Source organism: Alosa sapidissima, chromosome 5 (genome assembly GCF_018492685.1).
Source record: "Alosa sapidissima isolate fAloSap1 chromosome 5, fAloSap1.pri, whole genome shotgun sequence".
NCBI lineage: Eukaryota > Metazoa > Chordata > Actinopteri > Clupeiformes > Clupeidae > Alosa > Alosa sapidissima.
In genome coordinates this window covers 20,599,994-20,616,137 of record NC_055961.1, presented here as the reverse complement: position 1 = coordinate 20,616,137, position 16,144 = coordinate 20,599,994, and the positions used below count along the sequence as shown (strand labels likewise).

The 16,144-nt window shown below is 41.7% G+C and overlaps 1 protein-coding gene across 4 annotated transcripts in view; it reads left to right on the top strand.

Moving 5' to 3' along the window:
* The first annotated feature begins 3,562 nt into the window (after window positions 1–3,562).
* The window catches only part of LOC121708785 (unconventional myosin-Ic-like), a 43,383-nt gene continuing 30,801 nt past the window's right edge, over window positions 3,563–16,144 (top strand). The window contains exons 1-3 of one of the 4 annotated variants that reach the window (XM_042091673.1): window positions 3,563–3,721; window positions 3,841–4,016; window positions 10,622–11,052. In XM_042091673.1, coding sequence (XP_041947607.1) covers window positions 11,035–11,052 — 18 coding nt within the window. In that variant the 5' untranslated portion in view covers window positions 3,563–3,721; window positions 3,841–4,016; window positions 10,622–11,034. Of the gene's footprint in view, window positions 3,722–3,840; window positions 4,017–5,370; window positions 5,401–9,974; window positions 11,053–16,144 lie in introns of those variants that run through there. The other 3 variants (XM_042091677.1, XM_042091676.1, XM_042091674.1) reach the window with 3 other exon arrangements.

The following is a 16,144-nucleotide window of genomic DNA, read 5'->3' as shown; positions in this document are numbered from 1 at the left end:
TTATTTGCTCATAATTTAGGCCTATATACAACAGAAAAAGTTGGGACGTTGTATAAAATGTGAATAAAAACAATGTAATAATCTGCAAATCTCTTAAACTCATATTTGGTTGCAAAAAGGACACAGACAACATATCAAATATTGAAAATGACAAATTTGACTATTTAATGGAAAATATATAATTTTGAATTTGATACCAGCAACATGTTTCAAAAAAGTTGGGATGGGGAAACAAAATGCTGGGAAAGTTGTGTAATGATAAATAAAACAAAAGGAAGAATGTTTCACAACTAATTAAGGTAACTGGCAACACGATTGGGTATGAAAAAGAGCATCCCAGAGAGGCAGGGCCACTTAGAAGTAAAGGTGTAGGGGTATTCATCCCTCTGTGTAAACCTGTGTGCACAAATTATGAAACAATGTAATTTTAAATCCTTCTTCACATGAAATTGTGACGTATTTAGGGAGTTCATCATCTACAGTACATAATATTATTAAAACATTCAGAGAATCCAGAGAAATCTTTGCAAACAAGCGAAAGAGCTGAAAAACTAATTGGATGGCCGTGGTCTTTTGGACTTCAGATGGCACAGCATCAGCACCAGACTTGTTTCCAGACCTGTCATTGTATGGGCTCAGGAAAACCTCTGATAACCATTGTCTATGCATAGTTTGATACTCAATTAAAAAACTGCAGCCAAAATTGTAACAGCAGAAATTGTATTGAGACATGATACAGAAAATACCACCCTCTTATCTGGGCCTGAGCTTGTTTAAAATGGACTGAGGTAACGTGGAAAAAGGTCCTGTGGTTAGACCAATCAAAGCTTGCCATCATCTTGCACATTTGGCAAAGCACAATCAATTCTGAATAATGTACATGTTTTGAGTAACATATACTGCCATCCAAGTAATGTCTTTTCCAGGGACGACCTTGAATACTTCAGGAAAACAACGGCAAAATTAATTCTGCACATATTTAAATAGTATTTCTCCATAGAGGAAGAGTCCAGGTGCTAAGATGGCCTGTCTGCAGTCCAGATTTGTCAAATTAGGTGCATAATGGAATGAAAAGCATAACTAAGAATACCCCATACTATTGAGCAACTGAAATCCTATATCGGTGAGTAATGAGACAACATTTCATTCTCAAATCTGTAGCAAATGGTCTCCTCAGTTCCTAAACATTTACAGAATTGTGTTAAATGAAGAGGTGAAGCAGTACAGTGGTAAACATGCTCCCGTCCCACCTTTGTTTGAAACATGTTGCTGGCATCAAATTCAAAATTAACATATAGGCTACTTTCCATGAAATAGTCCAAAGTTTCATTTTCAACATTTGATATATTGTCTATGTCCTTTTTGCTGCTAAATATGGGTTTATGAGACTTGTATATTGTGACATTCTGTTTTTATTTGCACTTTAAAACTTTTTCTGTTTTGGGGTTGTATACATACACACTGAAATTTTGTCACTAGCAACCAACATCTGTCCTCTGTCCAAATAGGCCTACAGTTGCATTTTCAGCTCTGAACAAAATTGTTCAGGAATTAAATTTCAGCAAAGTGGAACAATGCACAATGTTTCATTCAAAGTGGAGTGCACAATGTTTCATTCATTCATCAAGTACAAACTCCCGCACTAATTTAAGGCAGCAAGTGCATCAGCAGGAAAGGCCCCGCCTTTGACAATGTCAATGGCCAAACATAGACTAGGATTTTGCGCGAGTCATATTCAAAATAATGTCAAAAAAATAAATCCGCAGACAAAAGTGAAGTTCTCGTTCATTTGGTAACCACTTTTGGATAGAGGGAAAAGGAGTTATAATAATAATAATAATAATAATAATAAGCTTTATTTATAAGCACCTTTCATACACAGAACTTAAAGAGCTGTACATTGGGAGCATTTAACACAATAATAGCGGACAAATGGGAATTCACAAGATGGTAAGGAGATACAACAACACATAATAAAACTAATGCAGTGAAAAGTGAAGAGTTAGCCCCGAAGTTACGGATAACTTCGGCCCTGTGTTCTCCAACTTGGTCAGAAGAAAAACAGCTTGTTAACGCTATCAAACAAAGCCAGAAACTACTACTAACTACGAAACGAGATATAGCCTACCTGCCAGCCTATAAATCCTATATTTGTCATCGGGTGACTGGTTAGTGCAGAAATGAAATAGCCTAAACTGCACCACTAAAACCTCCTCTCCATAAAGGTGATAAGCCATTAAACAATACCCTATGCAAGATGTTCACCTTAATATAACGTTTACAAAGCTGATTTGATGCTAAACAAACTTGTAATAGGGGAATCGTTTACCTGGCATAGCCATACAGCATAGATGTAGCGAGTTACTAATGAGAAAACCAGCCATGCAAGTTCAAGGACAGCGGCCTTTAGAAAATCTTTAGAAAATCGTGAAACATTACGTTGTCAATAGATATAGCTCTTTGGAGATAGTTTTAACCTGTTGTTAATCTTTCACCTCCACAACAAAAGCATGGAGGTACAGGGGGGACAAGCCACGAGAAGTTTTATTTGCTAATTGCTATACTGACAAAACCATAATATAGGCCTACATTAAATTAGTGTTTAAAATCTATCCATGACGTGACCAGAGACAGAAAGGTGTGAAAGCATGCACTCCTGTACACCCTCTCTAGTCACCCTGGGAAGCAGGGATACACAGCAATTCTGTCATTCAATCCAATTTTAAATCTGGAAAACTCATTTACATTAGATGCAAATCAGTACAACATGAATATGTAAATAATGGAAACATACATAATGTATATAATATACATACCTCCTTGTACAGCAGTGATTTCAAATTATATTCTCATAATTGGAGTCTCATATGAATCCTCATAATCTCATAATATATTGTCAAGTATATGAATATCTGTGTGCCCATAATTGATACTCAGTATCTGCGTCTGAAGGAAGGATCTAAATATGTCTCACAGACACATACATGTATATATGTAGTCACAAACACAATCTTTGTCATGGCTGTGTGCTCTGATTCATCAATGGAAAGTGGTGAAACTAGACCTTACTTCAGTTACCTCTCGCATCAGATCATTCATGAACTGTAATACGTTCTTATTGCTGTCATTTTTATCATGCTGTCATCCAAAGGTGTGAAGAACGTCTTTCAAACCAAAGACATGGCTTTTGAAGAGATTTACCTGCCCTGGGCCTCAGAGCGGAAGGCCAAGATCCCCGTGCTGGTGGAAAAGCAGTTGGCCAGCGAGCAGGATTTTTAGGTGCCATACGCATACGCGTGATGCGCGTGGCGGTAGCGGCGGCACTGCATACAAATGACTTACAAATGACGCTTCCAGAGTTTCTCCAAATTTCCTCAGGAGGGCGACGCTTTCACTTGTTGACAAGAGTAGCCTAGTTTAAACGCTGTCGTCTGCTTATGGTGTAATTTAGCATATAACATAACATTTAGCATTGTAACACTACAAACTGCCATAGTGATTAGTGATAGTGCATTATGACAGGCATCTACACATTCATGGCAAGAACTCAGAACTTTAGAGATAATGAATCTACAGCTGTGATGTCACAGTGGGCTACAACTTGAAATCCACTGACAGGCGCGGGGCTTCTGACTAGATCAGTAGGAGCGCGACTGCGAGAGGACTGTAAACAATCATTCTTTGGGCTATTTCTTGAAGGCTTGTCCTATATTGACAGTCTGTAAGTAGGATATTGCTGATATATAGCCTGGAACCAAAACCCTCACGCAAAGTATAATTTTTTAAAAATACACCTGCACTTCAATACTTGATTGGAATAAACTATTTTATTTCACAAAGGAACGGGAGGTCATACGAGGCGACTCGTCGTGAAATGTGACGCCTGGAATGCCCACACCACACAGTTGTGGAACAGGCTATACGCAGAGGGGACCAGATAAGCTACCAGGTATATTAATCAAACGGCTACAAAGCAAGAGACTACAAAGTACAACCCTCTAACTGCTCACATACAGGTAAGTGTGTATCCGATTCATAAGCCTATTGGTTTGGTTTTTTTGAATGTAAATGCAGCCTTAGCTAGGTCTGACAAGTAAGCTGTAACATCCTAATTTATTCGACAAATATACTTATTAGCCTTGTGGTGTCATAATAAGTTCATCCGTTACCGTGGTGCATTTTGCAGCAAAGGCTTTGGATGCAGGAAGCATCACATTTCAGCGTTAATTGGTTACAAGCAAAACAAAAGCCATTTGTATTAAGTGTTCGGTTACTTGCCACATCAGATAGTGCAGCCGTTCACGGTCCGTTAGATCGTTTCTAATTACCAGTTGTTGCAGGAGGGAAGAGACCTAACCGATTATGCAGGTTGCATTTCTACTCCTGTTAAGCAGTTAGAAGGACCATGCTTTCCGGGGTTGTTTACTTTAATTACTAGGGGAGCTGCTTTCACTCCTGCAGAGGAATTCAGCTAGACCTAACATCTTCCGTCGTTAGCTCGACCGATGTGAAAATAGGATGATGCAGTTAAAACGGAAAGGAAATATGTTAATATGTTGATATGTTAATATTAATGAAGTCATTGTTTTATGGATATTGAGGGATGCTCAGTGCTCTATACTTCTGTTGGAGAACAGTAGTTTGACATTTGACCCTGCATCCAGTCCTACAGATCATGACATAGGCTGAGAGATAGTTGAATTGAATTAGTATATTGTGAATATTTAGTTAGAGATGTTTTTATCAATCGATTTCTGGGCCTTTGTCCGATAATAAACTTTAAAAGAGCTGACACAGAGAGGGTTACAGTGGGCTACATCATCATTGTGAGTAGAAGCATTGTTTTTCCTTGCTTTTCATAGAAAGACTAACTCATGAGAAATGGATGAAACTAAGTAATTTTCCCTGTTCAGTGAACCTTTGGCTAAATTGGCAGCTTTAAGGAATCTTTTCATTTAGAATTGTAACTGTCAGATACCAACAATGTGATAGGTCTCAGTCCTAAATTCCTAGTGGAATTTCTACATGTTGACAGGTTGATGTTTTTTGGTGGATACCCCCCCCCATGGATATTTGGATAGGGTGTGGCATAAGTGAACTGTTATGTGTTTCATGTGAGATTCATGTGGTTGACCCACTTTTCTTTGGCAAAATAATTGACTTGGACGTTGAATTGTGGACTTTTGAGTAATTAAATTAATATAATTTAAAACATGTAACTGTAACTGTTTAAGTTTAAGGGAACGACACCTCTCTGGATATTGGTCCCTTTGACTGTGTAGGTTTTCAACACATTTGAAACTCTGTGCAGCTGACTTGTGGTCCAACCACATGAGCCATTTAATATGAGTCTCCATTTGTTTCAAACATCCTACATCCAGCAACATGGAGACTGACATGGTAGGTATGGTAGCCCTACCCCACCCACCCCCCCCCCCCCCCCAACACACACACACACACACACGGTGTTTAGGCCTACATTTTGTCTTGCAGAGATAACCCAAGACCTTAATCCAAACCGATAATTTGTCATCCTGGTGTCATCCTTGCATCTTTGTCACCTGCTCTCAACATCCCAATTTATTTAGATTTGTTTTTTTGTCCATTGCCGGATTACAATGAAACCCAGACCAGACACCTATGAATTAGAATGCTATAAATACTTTCACATTCAGAATGGAAGACTTACTCTGATCTTATGTAGTAGGCCTATCTGTTGAGCTTGACAAGGTAGCCTCCCTTGTCTCTGTGTCTGACAAAAAGACCACACATGCAGGCGGTGATCATGTAACTGCAGTTCACTTGTTTTAAGTATCTTTCCCAGAAAAAAATTAAGATGTTCTAAAGAGCAAATTAATTTGGCTGGCACCACAACATTTGCTCACTATAGCAGTAGGATGGAATTGACGGGTAAGGAGTAGTGAATAGTAAGCCAGCAACAATTGATCGATTATTCTACTACTATTACGGTAAATTATTTGCCAACTATTTTGGTGATTGGTTAATCAGTTTCTGTCATTTGTTAAAGGAGAATTCCGGTGTGATATTGACCTAAAGTGTATTGAAACATGATACCGAGTGTGAACGTATGTCTCATAGCCCATCTCGGCTTGTCCCCTGCACTCCAAAATCTGGCGCTAGTTAGCCGATGCTACCAACAGCCTTTTCAATAGTGGTGCTTCGGCATCGGGCTAGCCATGCAAATAAATCACTGTTTTACACCCATTTACGAGGCTCAATGTATCTCCACACTTCATTGGTAGACTTCCGAGGGCCCTGACATTTAAAACGAGACATTGAGAACTTTGAAAAAGCACTGGTAGTTTACTTACAAGACGATTTATACAGACAGTATCTTCACGAAGTTTAGCGTTTGCAGCCATCTTGAATTTAGTCACGATAAGTCGAGCAACGAGTAAGAATGAACAGGTATGATAAGGGATCAGATTCCAAAAATAATTCAGTGGAAATGCATGGATTCCAGTTTCTTCAGTAGCAGCAACTGGAATCCATGCATTTCCACTGAATTATTTTTGGAATCTGATCCCTTATCATACCTGTTCATTCTTACTCGTTGCTCGACTTATCGTGACTAAATTCAAGATGGCTGCAAACGTTAAACTTCGTGAAGATACTGTCTGTATAAATCGTCTTGTAAGTAAACTACCAGTGCTTTTTCAAAGTTCTCAATGTCTCGTTTTAAATGTCAGGGCCCTCGGAAGTCTACCAATGAAGTGTGGAGATACATTGAGCCTCGTAAATGGGTGTAAAACAGTGATTTATTTGCATGGCTAGCCCGATGCCGAAGCACCACTACTGAAAAAGCTGTTGGTAGCATCGGCTAACTAGGGCCAGATTTTGGAGTGCAGGGGACAAGTCGAGATGGGCTATGAGACATACGTTCACACTCGGTATCATGTTTCAATACACTTTAGGTCAATATCACACCGGAATTCTCCTTTAAGGGAAAAAAACCCTTAAAATTCTCTGTACTTACTCTTATTTTACAGTAAACTAAATATCTTTGCTGGTGAGTGGACAAAACAAGGCAATTGAGGACATAATTGTGGGCTTTGGGAACGCTATCATTATTTAATTGATATATTTTGTCGATCAAACAACTAGGCATAATCGATTAATCAACAGCCCTAGTGAACTATATGCCATAGTACATTGTACTCAGGGCTACTCATGGTAGAAAGGGTGGGTGTGAACACATGTATTTGGACCAAGGTCTTGGGTGTAAAGTGTCCACTGATGAAATTATTAAAAATGTAATTAATTGGTTCATAATCTGAATACACTCACTTCGACTTATTGTAGGTGAGTGGTAATTCTAAAAGAAGTCGTATAATGTGAGATCAAGACCTTTTACAATTCCCTTAGGGATGAGGCCTGTCAGTGTGTTGTGTGAACTGTGTGCCAGTGTGGTGGTGATCTTTGCATGATGCAGGGTACATCTGCATGCCAGCTGTTTGTGCATGAATCTGAGTAGCTTAAATGTCAGACTTAATAGGACTTCCTCCCAGTCCAGCTTCCACACAGTTTATTGGACCAACATGCTGCTGTCAAACTGGTGGTATCTGTTGGAATCAGATATTTTGATAGTAAGCTATACTGTACATGTATGTGTGTGTGTGTGTGTGTGTGTGCAGACATCACTAGGTCTGTTCACTAGCCTGCTCTTGTTTTTAATTACAGACACACACTGCATATTATTATTGAGTAATAGAGATGTTTGTAGACAGTATACTGTTTGAATTGCTGTGTGATGCTGTGTGTTAGTGAGCACTGGTAAGGTATAGGCTAGAGAGTGTGAGTAAGTGAGAGCCTGACTGAGGTAGAGATATATGATGTAGATACCTTTTCTGGCATGAGTCAGGGAAAATGAGCTTTTGCTACATTGCCAAAGGTTATACCCGATACACACTCTTACTCAGTCTCGAGGTTAGTCTTTCAATGGGTGGGTGTGTGTGTGCAGGCATGTGCAGACGTTTGTGTGTGCAGGCATGTGCAGACGTTTGTGTGTGTGTGTGTCCAAGGCTGTACGAACAGTGACCCAGGTTATACTGTCACTCATCACAATGTAGTGTCTGTGTCGTCAACTGATTAATCTTTCATGACTTAATCCTTTGTGTCTATGCCATATTCTTGCCCATGCATATGCTGTATTCCACAAAATAACATCCAGGATGTTAGACATCTAGAATGACAACCAGAATATTAGACGTCCAAAATGACATCCAGGATATTAGACATCCAAAATTAAAGGTGAAGCTAAAGATATGAATCCAAAATTATAATGTGTCTCTTTGGAAATGACCAATGTATGAATCTGAATATGCCCTGGAGGGTATAGACGAGAGAGCATAATGCCATGTTATGCATTGCGTCATGCCCTATAAACTGACAACACTGAGAAGATGGCAGACACTGCCATATTTTCCCCATTACTATTTCTGTTGTGGGTGGTGGTTTTCTAGTGGGGTGCAGATTAAAAGTGCTTGAGAAGGTCTTGTTTACTGCGTGTTGTGCTGCCTGTGTTTTTGCTGCTGTTGCTTGTTGTTTGGAATTTGGAATTTTCATAAATGAGTCAGTGGGGGATTGCAGAATCCAGATGTGTTGGAGTGGGGAGGGGATGGGGAGGGGAGGGGATGCGTGTGGCCTACCAGAAGGGAGAAGCTTTAGGGAGATAAGGCGTGTCAACGAAAAAGTAAAAGAAAGGGAGGAAGAGCATTGTCCACTGTGGAAGAAGAGAGCAAGGGGGATTCAGAGAGGGAGAGAAAAAAACCCTCCACTGAATCATTACATGGATCAATGGCTCCTAAAAAGGCTCATATACTGTAACCCTATCCCAACTATGTATGGGCTACACCACAGTAGAGAAGAACCAAATACACAAACACACATCACTAGGTAAACAACAGACTGCAACAGACCTTTCTACACTATTTATGTGGGGAAAAAAACACATCAGTGGCTTGGGAAAAAAAGCATGTTCAACTCTGATTCTTCATTTATCTAAGAAAGAGGTTTAAGTGAATGAGGCGTGTCCAGCGAAAATGTCAAAGAAAGAGAGGAAGAGGATTGTCTACTGTTGAGGGAGAGAGAGAGAAAGGGATTGAGTGAGAAAGAGAGAGAGAGAGAGAGAGAGAGAGAGAGAGAGAGAGAAGTTACATATCTGGACATGGCGTTAGAAATGGTTTTAGAATGAAGTCTGGCCACTGCATTGGGAACACATTAGTCACTTTTCCCCAGTGAGGAAGGAGGAGTGGAGAGAGAGAAAGAGAATATTGTTCAAAGGTGGGGGAGCGACAAATGTTCAGGGAACAAGCCAACCTTTTGGAAAGTTAGCTTATTTGCTGTCTACCCCAGAGTTAGATGAAAAGATACATACCCATCTCTTCTCTCCTCTGTGGGTTCAATAACCCAGTCTGACACCATTAGCCTAGCTTAGCATAATTCACTGGAGGTGGGTTATTCCAGTTAGCCTATAACTAGCATATAGCTGAAAGGGAGCTATAGGCTAACTGGAATAACCCAGGCCTGTGGTAGACGGCAAACAAGCTAATTTCTGAAAAAGTGGGCGTGTTCCTTTAATGGGGGCCAGGGTGACGTTGTGGTTTCTCAGACTTGCAGAACACTGATGTAATGGGGTGTCCCTGCAACAGCAACCCACACAAACACATTCCCACATTTCACCTTCTCTCCATGCCAACAGCTCTGTGTTTCACACATACACAGCAGAAAAATGTGTATGAATGTGAGAATGTGTGCCTTTTTGGGTGTTTGAAAGAGAAAGTGTGTGTGTTTGTGTGTGTGTGTGTGTGTATGTGTGTGTGTGTGTGTGTGTTTGTGTTTGTGTGTGTGAGAGGGAGAGAGAGAGAGAGAGAGAGAGAGAGAGAGATGATATTCATCTTACCCACTTGACAGCTCCATGGCTTTCATTTAAAAAGAAATCTGTCCCAGCTTGTGAGAGGGAAAGCCAGGAAGGGAGGAAGAGAGACAGAGAAGGAGAGGGAGACGGAGAGGGGGAGTAAAAGGGAGGGAGAAAAAGAAAGAATGCCTGTAGCTTTTAGTCATGTGAGTTTTGTTTGTATTTTTTTAGAGTCTCATAGCGATTAGATGTTTGCAGTCCCAGACAGTTTGGTCAGAGATTTTTCCACTTTTTTTTCTTTTTTTTTTCTTTTTTTAAACTCTTGTTTCTCTGCAAACTCCCTCTTTAATGGGTCTGTGCCAGCATATTTACTGTCATTCTTTCTGCCCTTCTGCTCTTTTCCTTTTTTCCCTCCTCTTTGCTCTGTTTTAAGAGGCAAATCGGTCCAGCTGTGTAATGTGTGTGTGAAATGGCTGCTCGTGTTGTAGTGTTGTAATCCAGGAGAGAGAGACAGAGAGAGAGAGAGTTTTGGAAATGTGTTAGTCAGTCAGAAGGAGCAGCGATCGTGCTTGACGTGTGGCTGAGGGGGGTGAAAAAACCAGCGAATCGAGCGAGCCAGCGAGAGAGAGGAAGTGTTTATTTAACCTGTGTCATGGTGGGACAGAGAAAGAGGTGTGAATCAGTCAGTGTGACACTGCTGTAGCTCAATGCCTGGGAGTCATTCTCTGTCCGCTGCCCTTGCAGGACAAGCCCCGTGCATGAGAGGGACTGGTGGTCGGTGGAAGACCCTGAACATGCTCTAAAAGCAGGAGAGAGGGAGATTGGGGGAGATAGAGTGTGTGGAGGAAAGGTAAACAGAGAGAGAGAGAGAAGAGAGAAGCAGAAAGAAGCTGGAAGAAGGAGAGGAAGTGGCATGAGTAAGTGACAGAGGGGAAAGACAGGTCGTTTGAGGAGTACCGGAGATCAGCGTGAGATTGGCTCCTGCGTGAACTCAACGTACAGGCTCACACACGCTTCGGCGTGACACGGGCGTAGAGTAATCGGTACGCACACCTGCCAACGGTAACGAAGAACTCGCAGAAACAGCGTGAGGAGTACAGGAACACAGAGATAGTCAAAAGAGGAGGAGGAACAGGAGGAGGAAGAGGAAGAGAAAGATGAGATACCGCGCAAGGGTAAGCAAAGTATTAGCCATATACATCATTTTTATTCCATCAGTGATGTGGGTGTGTTTGAGTGTGTCTGTGTTTGAATATGTGTGTCTAAATATTTGTGTGTGTGTGTGTGTGTTTAAGTATGTGTATTTAAATATGTGTGTCTAAATATTTGTGTGTGTGTGTGTGTCCCAAAGAAACTAAGAGTCTATTGTACAGTGATTGCTGGCATGTCATCATCAAATGACTAACATGTGATGTTCCCTCTCCTGCTGCATCTTGGTCAGATTGTTATGGAGTCATCTCATTTAATAACTCTTATTACAGTTTACTGCAGCCAGTCATGCCTCATTTGGGGTCGTTCCTTAGCAGATATTTTCATAGCTCAGATGAGCGCTTGTGGCCTTTAGCCTCAGCTGTGCTTGTGGGGCTGGCCCATGGGCGTTGAGTGGCCGTGTTTGGGTTTGCAGGTCTCTATGATACCAGTGCTGGGTGCTTGTACTGGAGGAGAGGTTGTGGTGTGGGGAACGTGCCGGTTCTGGTCTGTACCCAGACCAGTAATGCTGCCAAGCAGGGCCTCAGGACGGAGAGGGCGACCTTATAAGGAGAGGCAGACTTTTGTAAACCCAGAGGAGCAGAGTGAAGGTGGGAGTGCTGCCAAGTCCCATAGCTGAGCCCCCCCACCCCCACCCACCAGAGGCTGCTGCTCACTGGACTACAGGCCCCATAGTGCTTTGCTTACAGGACTACAGTACCCAAAAGCTCTGTGGAAGCACTGAGGATTAAGCTCATTCAACTTCATGCAGGGCTGAGCAGATATGGCTGAACGTGATGCATGCTGGACTTTTGTACAATGCAGACATGCATTGAGTTATATTAATAGGCCATGTAAGTTAGGCATATAGGCAAAATTGTTAGACATATTGAACAGGACTTCTGCTGTGCTGCACCTTTAGGCCTATCTGCCTACAACCCAATAACCAGTTGAATGGAAACAAGGCCTTAGGGTAGTATGACATTAAAGAGAAGCTGGCAGTGGTCTGTTATTTTAGGAAGTAACAGACGGGAGCTATGACAAGGGAAACATACTGTAGGTGATATGATGATATTACAACAATTGAACAAAGTGTCTAAATGGTTGTCATTGATTCTTCAGCCGACACAAGGCTATGCAGGTCACTATTAAGCTTGACCATGTTGTCGTTTTTGGATCAAATGGCCTTTTGAATGGGAATCGTAGGGGCATACTATTTTGATACAAGATCGCGTTAAAACACTAAGAAGGCTCGACACAACATGAAACCTTGATTGAAGTATCATCAGTGACTCTACACATGAACTTTTTTGGTGTACACAGTTCACTAAAAGAAAGGTTTTCTATTCCCATTCAAAAGGCCATTTGACCCAAAAACACGGACAAGCTTAAAAGTGGCGCTTCGGACGTAATTAGGCTTTTAAACGAAAGTTTTACTCGGGTGCATTCACAAAAACACCCTAGGATGCATTTTGGCGAAAGTTACGCTTTAATGCAACTAGATGTACCGCAGAGCGGTACAAAATATGACCGCCGCCCAGTCCAGCACATGTTTTCCACAAAAATAAGTCACGCTGAATTCTCACTGGTATCTGCTAGACAACAAGTACCAAAACATGATTAGTTCATAGATTTCACGTGTAAAATACATTTTATACAACCCCACCCCTTGCCTGTTCATAATTCTGAGAAATTCTTGAATTGTGTGCATGTGTGCGTGTACATGTTTATGTTTATATGTGTGTGGTTGGGTGGGTGGGTGTGTGTGCGTGCATGTGCTTGTGTGTTTGCCTGTTTATGTGCCTGTGTGTGTGCATGTGCATGCATGCGAATATGTCTACTGTGTGAGTATGTGTCATACGTAGGATTACTGTGAATGTAATGTGTGTGCGTGTGTATTTGTTTATGTGTGTGCATATGGAATGGGTTTACATGACCCCTGGAGGCAAACATACGCAAAAAATTAGTCATCCTAGGCCCTACAGTTCTCAAGATATTCACAGAAAATTGTGTCTGCCCTACCCTCCTTTCGGGGGGTCCAGTCCAGCAGAGGGGCTACAGATCAAAACGAAAAACGATGGTTCCATGCTATCCATGTGGGGTTACATGCCCACCAAGTTTCGTGTACCCCGGTCTTTCAGTGTCCCAGGAATCCTTGTTGGTGTACGGTCACTAAATGTACACATAAATTATTTTATTGTAAGGCCCCCCATGAACGAAAGCCCACGAAACTTGGCATGCATTCGGAGGGTGTCATAATGATCCTACACTTTCAATTTCGTGCAGTTTTGACCATGTCAGCCAGAGATATTGTGATGAAAACACCTAATGTTTTGCTTTTTAATTTTTAACTAGGTGGCGCTATACATGAAATAAGTGGTAATGGGATAGGTTGACATGCCCCCTTAAGACCAACATACAAAAAAAAGGTGGACCTCCTAGGCCCTACGGTTCTCGAGATATTCACAGAAAACTGTCTCCGGTCACCTACAGGCTACTGTAGTTGGTGTATAGTAACATAAATTAATTTATTGTGTGGCCCCCCATGAACGGAATTCCACGAAACTTGGCGTGCATTCAGAGGGTGTCATAATGATCCTACACTTCCAATTTGGTGCAGTTTTGACTATGTTAGGTCACAGATACCTGCGATTACAACACCTCATTTTTATACGTTTTTGTGTTTAACTAGGTGGCGCTATACATGAAATGAGTGGTTATGGAATGGGTTGACATGGCCCTTTGAGATCAACATACAAAAAAAAATGGTCCTGCTAAACCCTACGGTTCTCGAGATATTCACAGAAAACTGTGTCTGCCCTACCCTCCTTTCGGGGGTCCAGTCCAGCGGGGGGGCTACAGATCAAAACGAAAAACTATGGTTCCATGCTATCCATGTGGGGTTACATGCCCACCAAGTTTCGTGTACCCTGGTCTTTCAGTGTCCCGGGAAATTTGGACATGCGAAAAAGAAAAAAGAAAAATCTGACTAAACCTATATGACCGCCGCTTCGCTGCGCGGCGGTCATAATAATACAGTAATCTGTAAAGAATGCAATATTTGCTTCAGGTCAGTAGTCAATGGAATATGTTAACAGGATTACAACACCCAAAGACATCTTGCCACTTCATTCAAGCACCTTTAGTATCTCAGTTGGCCTATTTGACTGGTCAATTTTGTGGCATAATGTAGGCTAGACCACAGACACTGGCAGAAGTATGCATAACCTTGGAAACCCAATAGCCAAGACATGTAATATCATCATATCATTTACACTGTCATTGTCACATTCCCTGTAAGAAAATGGCAGCATATGGATACTCTTTTATGAGTATGCTGCTGTGCTGCACCAAGGCCTTTTTTCTGTTCGACTGGCTGGATTAGGTGGAACAGTCTTCATTCACTGGGCAGGTAGGTGCAGTAGCCTACTGCGTGGACAAGGTCCAGTGGCTACAGAGGTATAGTCGAATAACCCTAGTGTTCCCTAATGGTCTCTCATCTCATTACTTTCTACTGATCTGCTTTACTTGTGTGATTGTGTTGATAAAAGTACAGTGTCCCTCTGGCATGGGCACAGCAATGTTCAAATGCTCATAATGCTCTTATGCTCCACACTCAATAGAGCTCTACTGTGTGAATGTACATATAGTACAAGACTTTATATATATACCATTTTGTATAATGGTGTCTGCCAAATTGATGTGAGTTTGTGAGGGCCTCTCCTCTTAGGAATACATTACCCATAAAGCCTAACAGCCACAGAGCTACTATATGTTCCACATCTGGGTGGGTAGAAAAACAAATGAAGCTTTCAGCCCGAGATCTAATGAACAGTTAGTCGGATGACTCTTCCTAATGCCCGTCTACATACAGTACATAGCTGTTTGATCCTGTTTATAACCATGAGGTCATAGGCTACTACTGAACGGCACTCATGCTTGACATATCAGCATGTGGAAATCTCATTAGTGAGGTGCTAGTTCTTATAGTGTAGACGCTGGGCCAAGAGACTATGACTTTGTTTACATGCACTTCAGTATCCTGGTTAGAATCGGGATTTTAATAGTATCCCAGTTTTGTATTTGTATTTGTATATCCCGATTTCAGAACCGCAGATAAGCTCTTATTCCAAGTTTCAGTAACCCGGTTATGCTAGGTGGAGTACTCCGAAAGAAGCCATGATTCTGTATGCAACCTTATCCCGGTTTCTCATGCAAACGTGCTGTGCGACTGTGCTAATAGACCTTTGTTGTTGGTAACCGGGATACTAGTATTCATCATGTCTACAGGGATATTAATAACCACGTTTCTCTGTGTTCATGTAAACACCATATCCTGAATGATGAAAACCGGGATAAGCCTCATAACCTGGATAATTAAGTGCATGTAAACACAGTCTATGCTGATGCAACAGCTGTCACTTTGCGGTGAGGCGGTCCATGACCCCATGTCTGTTTACTTGGAACCTGAGCGCCGATACCACTCCAGGAGCTCTGTGTCAGCAGCCTCAGTCCACTCAAGGCTCTCCCGTGTCACACACACACACACACACACAACCACCACCCTCCCTCCTCCAGTCACTGACGAGCCATCACCTGCCTGCATGGCCACAGAGACAGGAGGAGGAGGAGGAGTATATGGTGCTTTTTTTCCGAATGCAGAAACTCAAGGAACTTTTTTTTTACTTTATTTATTTTTTACTTTTTTTTCCACTGGGAGATTGGTGTGTACATTCCCACTGCTAGGAAGCAGCTGCTATAGAGTTCCTCTAGGGTAATTCCAGGACCATGTATCTCTTAACAGACAAGAGAACTGAGCAGACCTCGGGTATCGATCTCGGGTAAGCGCAGAACTGCCTGTGGCTCCTGGTCTGGTACGGTGCTCCCACCTGATCTGGTTCTAATCTGGTCTTGGTTCAATCCTGCTGCTTTTGGGGTATGCAGGTTGTGAACAGTGTAGATTATGAAGATGCCTGAAGGAATGCGGAGAGATTTGAAAGCCTAATTGATGAAATTTGATGACTGGCACTTGGAATGAGACTAGAAAAATGCAAGAGAGCAGAAACACTCCCGTACATG